This window comes from Chenopodium quinoa, unplaced genomic scaffold (genome assembly GCF_001683475.1).
Source record: "Chenopodium quinoa cultivar QQ74 unplaced genomic scaffold, ASM168347v1, whole genome shotgun sequence".
NCBI classification, from domain to species: Eukaryota; Viridiplantae; Streptophyta; class Magnoliopsida; order Caryophyllales; family Amaranthaceae; genus Chenopodium; species Chenopodium quinoa.
In genome coordinates this window covers 2,833,662-2,843,876 of record NW_018745323.1, presented here as the reverse complement: position 1 = coordinate 2,843,876, position 10,215 = coordinate 2,833,662, and the positions used below count along the sequence as shown (strand labels likewise).

At 34.8% G+C, this 10,215-nt stretch overlaps 1 protein-coding gene across 1 annotated transcript; it reads left to right on the top strand.

The window, feature by feature from the left end:
• Positions 1–375: 375 nt before the first annotated feature.
• Positions 376–8,479, top strand: LOC110712406 (protein DETOXIFICATION 29-like). The gene is made up of 9 exons (XM_021890867.1): positions 376–981; positions 3,340–3,535; positions 3,721–4,066; positions 4,721–4,807; positions 4,918–4,974; positions 5,087–5,325; positions 5,767–5,882; positions 7,820–7,906; positions 8,026–8,479. Exons 1-9 carry the CDS (start codon positions 604–606, stop codon positions 8,074–8,076), a joined length of 1,557 nt encoding a protein of 518 aa, XP_021746559.1. The 5' UTR covers positions 376–603; the 3' UTR covers positions 8,077–8,479.
• Positions 8,480–10,215: the final 1,736 nt, after the last annotated feature.

Below are 10,215 nucleotides of genomic sequence, written 5' to 3'. Positions count from 1 at the left end.
CGAGTATGTATATGTTTTCTTTTCTCCATTAAAGTTGAGGAAGATGAAGGACGACATAATAGTGAACTTAAAATTGAATATTGCCAAGTAATCAAAGAACAAATTGGTTGTTTAACAATGAACAAATTGGTTGTTTTCTGCAAGGACAAATTGGCAGCGAACAATGAAATAGGGGAATCTCCGATCCTTTGGGGAAGAGGGAGAAAAATGAAAACGAAAGAGAGAGGAAACAATTACCCTATTAACGTCCATTAAATCCTCTATGTATTTGGAGAGTAAGTTGACTAAATAGCAGCTGACAGCTCACTTGAAAATACGTGCCTTAGATAAACATGGTATGTTTAATTATCATTGTTATAAACTTGAATTTATTTACTGTTTTGAAAAAAATACTAAAACCGATTTAAAATCCACCATAATATTATAAACATACACACAAAAGTTTTCACATCGTAGCCGCCGTTAGAGAAATAAATGATTTCAGATCATTGGTACCCACCACATCTATTATTGTTACCTTTACTCTAAAAAACTATTGATTCTCATTACTCCACCCCATCCTAATTAATTTCCAAACAACTCCATTCTCCTCTCACAAGTAAAATGGAAAACAACACAACAAATCAACGTCAGCCCCTGCTGCCACCTACCACCACCGATAACCACCATCGTCTACCAGTAGCATCGTCGAAAGGCGGCGGCGATGGTGGCTATGTTCATCTTCCTAGTAATGTCGATTCATTCGTTGCAGATGAAGAGGATGACATACCACCAATTAAAACACCAAAAGATTTTGTTAGAGAGTTTTGGATAGAGTTTAAGAAAACCATGTATTTGGCAGCACCTGCTACTTTCATGGGTATATGTCAATACTCCCTTGGTGCTATCACCCAAACTTTGGCTGGCCAACTTGGTACGCTCGACCTTGCTGCCGTGTCCGTCGAAAACTCCGTCATCGCCGGCTTCTCCTTTGGTGCACTGGTACGTACCACTACACTGTCCGATATATATATATATATACTCCCTTTGTTTCTAATATCATATCGGGTATAATTTTTTATTTTTGTGCAAGAATTAAAAATTTATTTTATTTGCGTCTGTGTTTTATTGACACAAATCTCAATAAAATTCCCTGTCACATGTAGAAGTATAATTAAGTGAAATGGGTACTCTATCATTTTTTGTTTTTCATTGTTCATGTACTACGTGATTCATTGTTTTTCATTTTATTTTATCAATTTACAAATTACAATAAGAAATCGTAAAGGTGGTTGTTTATCAACATTTGAATTTTGAATCACAACCTCAAACTTTAATTAAAGCTATGCCATAAAGTATTTTACAATGTGGTACACTAATTGACAATGTGAAAAGTAAAATTTAATCAACTGAAAATTGATTTATAAATTTAACATATACTTCATATATAACTCCAAATTACATGTAATGACTCTGGGCATGTCCGGGCCCAAATTTTATAAAGTAGTTACTTATGTGTTTCATTCGTTTCATCTCTCTTTATTACGTTTGTCAATGCATAAATTCAATCGTAATTATTATCAATAAGTAAAAAATTATAAAAGTCGATATTTTGAAATTGATACGACGTTGATATTTTGTATTTATTGAAAAAGATATTTTGTTAAATGCGTCTCATATAATTTTGAAATGAGGGATGTATCGTTATTGATAGGGCTCAAATGATATTTATTTCCTTGTTTAATGAAATAATGACTCATTAATTGATAAAGAGAGGTTTTTGACTCCTGATGGACGACTATTGATCACGTGTCCAATAGACTATATTGAGGGCCTGTTCTTTTCAGCTTATTTTCAGTTCAGTTTCTAATTTTCTTCTCTCACAAAACATTCATTTCAATTCACCTCCAATTAGTTCAGTTCAGCTCATTTTAGTAAATCAGAACCAACCCTGAGCTGGTCCTTGAAAATGTACATATGTAATGGAATGCTCATGTAAAACAATACTTCTTTTGACATTTATGATAAATAAATTGAAAGCATAAACAATTTTTTTTTTAATTTGTCAATAATTAAAAATCAAATAACATATTTCTCGTTTAACAAAATACGGAGTGTAGCAACGTCGTTGCTCATCAGTTAGCTAAGCTTTTTCCTAGCGGTGTATAACAAGTTTGGGTGGATCATTGTCCCCCGAATATTTTACCTTATGTACTCTCGGACACTTTGTCTATTAATTAATACACCGTCTACTTTACTTCAAAAAAAAAAAAAAACCCCGGAGTGTAGCATTACTTTTTTTTTTTCAAAAAAAGAATAAATATAATTGTGTTCTTTTTGGTACGTAGCAATGTAGCATCATGTTACTAATTACGGAATAATTACAGAAACATAAAACAAATGAAAAAACCAAATTAATGAAACAAAAAAAAAATGATTAAAAAAAGGCAAAGACTGTATATGCAATTATCATTTATGCCACCTACTTTGTAAAAAGTAAGAAAATCTTTCACCGATTAGGAGTACCACAAAAGAATGAATTTTGGTGGTACAATTAAAGAGTGACAGCAAAAGGATAAGGTAATTCCAATTAATTAATCAGTTATTTTAATCAATTAGTAAATAGTTATTCCAATAATTAATTATTGGCCAAAAATGATTTCACGTGTGTGCAACTGAGCACTGAGGTCTGAGGTGGTGAGGTAATTGTGTTGTCGTAAATATGAAGCTAATAAATGATTTGATTTGTATTTTCCCGAAATTAACTACTCCGTATAATACAAAAAATATTCAAATTGGTGACCTCATTGAGAGAGACCACCATCTACTCGTTAGATCGGGATGATTAACATTCAATGTGACATTCTAATCTATTCCGTATAACTTTGTCTTCAAATAAGACATTCCATTCCTTAAAGTTGAAATCTATGTTACCCCATATTCAAATTTCTGTTTTCGTGTCGACACTTAAATATGAGTAAACTACACACTTTATCATAGATTAAAACTAATAATAAAATCATAAATAGCCAAATATACTTAGACAGGTAGACACGTTCTTTACACATGTCTATGTCGAGCATGGATATTCAAGTCTGTAAAATAAAATTTGAGATTATTTTAAGTTGACATAAAAGTCGAGAATGGATATTCAAGCATGTAAAATATAATTTGAGATTATTTTGAATTGACATAAATTAAAAACAATTTTTAAGAAATGACATTAATTGAAATTCTTTTACAACAATTTTGAAGTTTTAGTTTATTCTTTAGAAATTAGACATGTACACATAATTACGGATTGACAAGTCAAATAAAATCATACACATAAGACATAACACAATTTTGTCAAATTTGAAGCTTGGAATGGGAAGTGCGTTAGAGACACTATGTGGACAAGCATTTGGAGCAGGGCAAATTGAGATGCTAGGAATCTACATGCAAAGGTCATGGGTCATCCTCAATTCTACAGCTCTCTTATTAAGCCTACTCTACATCTTTGCTGACCAAATTTTGAGGCTTATTGGGGAGACTTCTGCCATTTCCGAGGCAGCAGGTACGCCCCTGTAACAATTTTTACATACATAACTAAACTTGTTACGTCCTACCTAATTTTATGTAAATGTAAATACCTTGCAAACTTGTTACTGATCATAACTTATTCTTAGTAGATTTTTAATCAATTAATTTGACTACGGACTACTTTGATGTTTACTAATCAAATATTAAGTTTTTTTATAGGCAGATTAGCGTTATGGATGATCCCACAACTATTTGCATACGCGATGGTATTTCCTATAATAAAGTTCCTACAAGCACAACGTAAGGTGATGACCATGGCAGTGATTGCGGGGGTGTCATTGGTCCTACACGCGTTCTTCTCATGGTTGCTCATGCTCAAGCTTGGATGGGGCCTCTTTGGCGGAGCTATCGTGTTGAATGGTTCATGGTGGTTCATAGTGTTGGCTGAGCTAGTGTACATTTTCAGTGGGAGGTGTGGGCAGGCATGGAGTGGGTTCTCTTGGAAGGCTTTTCAAGATTTATGGGGCTTTGTTAGGCTATCTGTTGCCTCTGCAGTGATGTTATGGTAAGATTTTTTTATTTCATCTAGCTAGCTACGAGTAATTTGCATTAACTAATGTGAGACACCTACATGTAGTGATACTTGGGAAGTCTATTTTTCAACACTCCTCACATGTAAAGCCCCTTTTATCTTTGTCTCATGTGATTTTTGGGGCTAAAATGCTTCTTCACTCCCCCTCACATGAACCAACTCTTGGCCCAAACTCGTTTAGGCGTTTATCATGGTATCAAGTTTGGGTTGTGTTGTGATTTGAGCCAGTATTATGAACAACTCACATGTGAGGGGGAGTGTAGAGCACTTGAGCCCATGAGAATACCCACATGTGAGTGAAAGTGTTGTCTCACATTGAAAGAATATAAAAGTGAAGAGAAATATTGGGATTTGTATCCCACATTGAAGAAAAGAGAAAGTCGTGTCCACTTTATACGCTACTCCCCTTATTGCCATATGGTTTTGAGGTGGAACCTCCTTGGTCGTATAATGTGGACAGTTGTATCGAGTGTGGCCCAGATCCGTTTATCTTTAACACTGACTAAGTAGCCCTTATTACACTAACGAAATAACCCCTATAATCATTGTAAGGGGTATTATTTGTGAGCCATAAGGAGGTAGTATAATTTTTCTAAATTATTGATCTTGAAATATATATGTGTGCAGCTTAGAAACTTGGTATTTTATGGCTCTCATTCTTTTCGCCGGATATTTGAAGAATGCTGAAATTTCTGTGGATGCATTATCTGTCTGGTAAGCAAAACCTTGGCTATACAAATCTATTAATTTACAGTGCAGTACAAATTGAATAATAATGGTGATCTAATAACGAATTGTTTTCTTGTCTTTGAAACAAATTTCAGTGTTAACGTATTAGGATGGACAGTTATGGTCGCTTTGGGATTCAATGCAGCAGTAAGGTAATCCATTTACGTACATGATTTGAAACTGTTACGATAACTAATTAGACGTACATTAGTTGAGATTATAGTTTAAAAGTTATCGAGTTTAATTTGTATAATTATTGTGTAGTGTAAGGGTGTCAAATGAACTTGGAGCAGCACATCCAAGAGCAGCAAAATTCTCCGTCTTAGTGTCCGTATTAATTTCATTATTAGTGGGTTTAATTATGTCACTAGTATTGATTATCTACCGAAGCAATTATCCGGCAGTATTTACCAGCAGTAAAGAGGTACAAGACATTGTGTACAAACTCACCCCTCTTCTGGCTCTTAGCATCGCGGTCAACAATATTCAACCTGTTCTTTCAGGTACGTGCATACTTATAAATGTTTTACGAGTACTTTCTTTTTCAAACATACGTACTGAAAACATAATTAGAAAACACTGTGTGCTGGAAAGTCATTACTATACTTATAGAATCGATGAAATGATATACTTCGTATTACATCGCCCTTGCCTAATTAGATTTCAATTGTGTGGCCAAATCCACGTCGCCTTTTATGATTCATATCTTGATTACACCAAACTAATACTCCGTAGCTTAGCTTGTTTGGACCCTTATCTTTCATTTTTGTGGTTGTTGATTGTTTTTTTTAGCTTTCTTTTTTGGGACAATTCACAACATACACTTTTTTTTTTTTTTTAATTATTTTTTTATGAAATTGAAGTACTTTATTCAAAAGTAAAGTAGGAAACATATAATTGATCAATTAAAGAAATAACTTTTTTTTTGGTGAGGGTGTTCACAGGTGTGGCAATTGGAGCAGGTTGGCAAGCTTTTGTTTACATAAACGTGGGCTGTTACTACATATTGGGCATTCCCTTGGGCCTTAGTCTGGGATATGCTCTTGATTTTGGAGTCAAGGTAAACTTTAATCTTCTAGGACTGTATTTAAACGTGCTCTATTGCGTAAAATTATCAATCCCATAAACTAATACTTGTAATGCCCGAAAAAAATAAAGACATTGCATAAACAATACGATGAAGTACAACATAAGGTGTTAGTTAAGACGAATACTACAAGAGGAGGGGGGGGGGGGGTGAATTGTAGGTGAGTTTCTATTAACTAGAAGTAAAACCTCGATCCTACCTAAGGGATTTCCAAAACCAAGTTACTCCACTATAATAGGGCAATACCAAATTACAACCTATTATAAACAGACTTTAATCACAAGTTCCACAACGAACTTGATACATAGTAGGACCCTATCCTACCCAATCTAAGTCCCAAACTTAGATTCACTCGTACTCCCGAAGTACACTTACAACCTCACACTAGAAGCTAGCTCACTGTATGCAAAGTATGAATTACACACTCACCCAAGAACCCAACCAATACAAAATATAAAACACCTAAAATATGCTTGGCAAGCAATGCACGAAACCCGAAACTAATATGACAAGATTATAAGCTTGGCACACTTACACAAATTAAGCTATGAGATTTCTTCACGCATAAACTCACAAAAAACTTATGAAATGAGATCTCTACTATTTATACAAGATTTACTTGTATAGCAAGTAGGGTTTTTCAAAAGATAAATAAGTTAATTTAACTTAATCCCAAAACACGGTTTTATGTAAATCATTTAGAATAAAATCTTTTCGGAAAAATAAGATAAAGAAAATTTAACAAAAAGAATAATATCTTTTTTGTTAAACGGATTTTAAGAAATAAAATCAATTATAAAATCTTTACTTAAAATCTATCTTTTATCTTTTCCGTTTTAATTAGATTTACCAAGCAGCTTGTCACACTTCTAATAGGTTTCGTGCAAACCCTACTTAACATATTTAACAACCAATCTAGAAGATAAAATCTTAACTAAATAAGTTGTTGTGCCAATTTATTCTGCACTCGAGGATTGCTTGGGCTTCACGCATACCAGGACCAAGTTCCTGCTGTCTTCAAGTTTCTGTTAGGGAACGTTCCTGTTAAGGAACTGAAATAGTTCTTGTTAGAGAACTAAGTTCTTGTTAGGGAACTCTTCTTTTATCTTGATTAACCTTCTTAAAGACTTCTTCTTCACGTTCTTCTTAGTTAAGGCTACTCTTCCACCACCAAGGTCTACTTCACCTGTTCTTAGTAAAGCAATAAAAGAAACCTTTAGTTAAGATTGCTTGAGTTTAAGTCTATCATCATCAAAACTTCAAGCTTCAACATAAGGTTTGGTTACGGAGCATTCGTTTTGTATGTTGAATTTCATTTGCACTAATTTTATCTTATATATACACAGATATACCTAATTAGACCTAATTATAGCTGGTTAAACATAATTAAATTTAGCCTTGATTTTATTTTTAAGGTAAACATAACACAGTTTATTAAAAAGTCTCAGCAATTTCATAATCATCATCTTAGCCTTTTCATTTACCTTTAATTTAAACACAAGCCTATAAAGCAAATATGGCTTTTATTTTAAGATAGAGGGAGTTTAATCAAGTGCATATAATTGAAAAAAAGACGTACCCTTCATCGTCGAGGGTTGTGACAATATGAGTATATGAGTATGACTACTAGTTATGTGTTGTTTTAGGGCCTGTTCTCTTACGTTAAAATTCAATTCAGTTCAGTTCAGTTCAGTTCAGCTCAGTTCAGTTCAGTTCAGCTCAACTCCTAATTTCCTTCTCTTATAAAATATTCAGTTCAGTTCAGTTCAGTTCAGCTCAGTTCAGTTCAGTTCAGCTGAGTTCAGTCAATGAGAACAGGCCCTTAGTAGGTAAAGATTTAAATTGCTTGTATATTTGAATTCAAAATACATATACAACTTTATAATCAATAGATTTCTATCTAATTGCAGGGTATATGGTTTGGGATGTTATCTGGCACAACTGTGCAAACCATAATCCTAATTTTTATAGTCTACAAAACCAACTGGAATAAAGAGGTATTTTTTATTTTTATGAAAAGAAAATTATAATTACTCCGTAATTATTTATCATGTTGAATTTTTGGTTTAATTTGAAGATTAATTGCCTGGCTTTTTTTTTTTTTTTTTTGACACAGGCTTCCATCGCTGGAGAAAGAATTAAAAAATGGGGTGGACCTTGTACATAATTAATTAATTATAGTGACAATGTGACACCATATACAAAGATGTTGAGATATGGATTTTGGCTCTTTTTTTTCCCAACTTTTTACCCATCACAAATTTAAAAACAGTTGAGGTAGTTGAAAGGGATTACCAAATGTGCTAGCTAAGTATGCGATTAACGACAATTAACAACAACGAAGATGGAAAAACAAGCAATAAACGAGACAAGGAGAATTTACCGTGGGAAACCCGAGAACCAGGAGAAAAACCCACAAATCCACTATGTAGTAATAATTTGATGAAAACAATGTAGTTTACAAGCTTTCAATTACCATGAAAGCTCTTACCCCAAACTCACCCTCTCAAACACCGGTTTTGGACCAGACCGATTTTTTTATTAAAAATATGTGTGAAAATTTAAATAATTGTAAGAATTATCCTTAATAAGCTTAGAAAATTTTAACTTTATAAGCTTTTTTGCACTAAACATACAAAAAATGACGTTACAAATTACAATATAGTTTTTCCAATACTTTTTTTTGTGTTTTCCTAAACTTTATAAAAAATTTAGTATTCTTTTTTTAAAAAAAAAATCTTAAATCGGTCCAAAGCGGTTTGGTCCAGGTTTTGGACCGATTTTTTCGGTCCGGTCCGGGTTTGGTACTAACTTAATCGGTCCGGTCTTCGGTTCTTAAGATTCTAATTTTCGGTCTTCGGTCCAATTCGGGTCGGTCCGGTCCGGTCCGGTCTTGGATCGATGAACAACCCTAATCACCTCCAACTTGAATCATCTCAATATCACTTTTAGATCTTGAGATATATCCATTTAAAGTCAGCCCTTTGTCATCCACCATTGCTTAACACCAAGCAATAGCCCATAGCTTAAACTCTTAGCCTCCTTGAACCATTTTCCACACTTCTCAAACCCAACAATCTCCCACCTGGAGATCGGTTCAAGTGTGAGAACAAACACACTACATATATACTCTCATGGCTCCTTCATTGTGCTCCAACATGTCTACATAAGTCTTACAATCTCCCTACCCGGAAATCGACTTATCATCAAGAGATCACACCAACACAATGAGCCAACCATTGTCATCAACATCTTTGCTAATCAACATAGCAAAGATCCGTTTTCTCCACACCAAGAAAACAAACCCACTTCCTCTTAACCAAAGAAGTGACATCAAGGTCTTCACCAACCTTGACAAACTCATCACACAACCGAGGGACTTTTCCTTGTTCTCCAAGAACTTCACCATGCTCTAAACCGAACACACCCCCCAAAGCAACACACAAGCTAAAGGAATTCAATAATGCTCCCGGTACAATTAACTCACCATGCTCCCACCCGAATAAAACATCCTTTGCTCCACTTGCTTTCCCACACACAATGCCCATGTGTGCAACACATGTCCTCTTCACCAAGGAACACCACCTCATCTACACAAAGGAGACCAAACATTAAGATTAACATCAATCTTGATAAAAACACTTTCTCTCAACCAATAAAGCACCACTTCCTCTACACCAAGGAAGCAAATCGGAGTCTACACCAACTCCAACACACCACCTTCTACACACCAATAAGACAATGCAAACATCAAGATTTCAACCAAACCCGACAAAACACCCATTTCCTCTACACCAAGGAAATGACACCTCCTCTCAACAAGGAAGCAAACATCAAAGTCTACACCAACTTTGATAAATATCACGTTATCCAAGGGATTTTGCTAGTTCTCCGAGCACTCCAACCGCACTCTACACGATCTCACCCTCCGTGACAAACACAAGCCTTTTGGGCATTTTTCTTTTGTTGATGGAACACTCCTACCATGCTCCCACCTCAACAAGCACCCATACTTGCCTCTCACACATGCTAAACCCACATGTGCATTAACCACTCACAACCACCATGTGAGCCTTCATGATATACCTTCACTTGACACGTCTTTTCCGGTCTTCTTCTGTCATTGAAACATCGAACACCACAGCTTTTCTCCAATGACTATCCAACCAACAATTCCTACCGCAAAGATTCACTTAACCTCAAAACACCCATGTGAGACCCCTTCACTTGACATGCTTTTCCCGGCCATCTTCCACCATTGAAACACCAAAACCATGACTCTTCCTCAATTGCAATCCGACCAAGC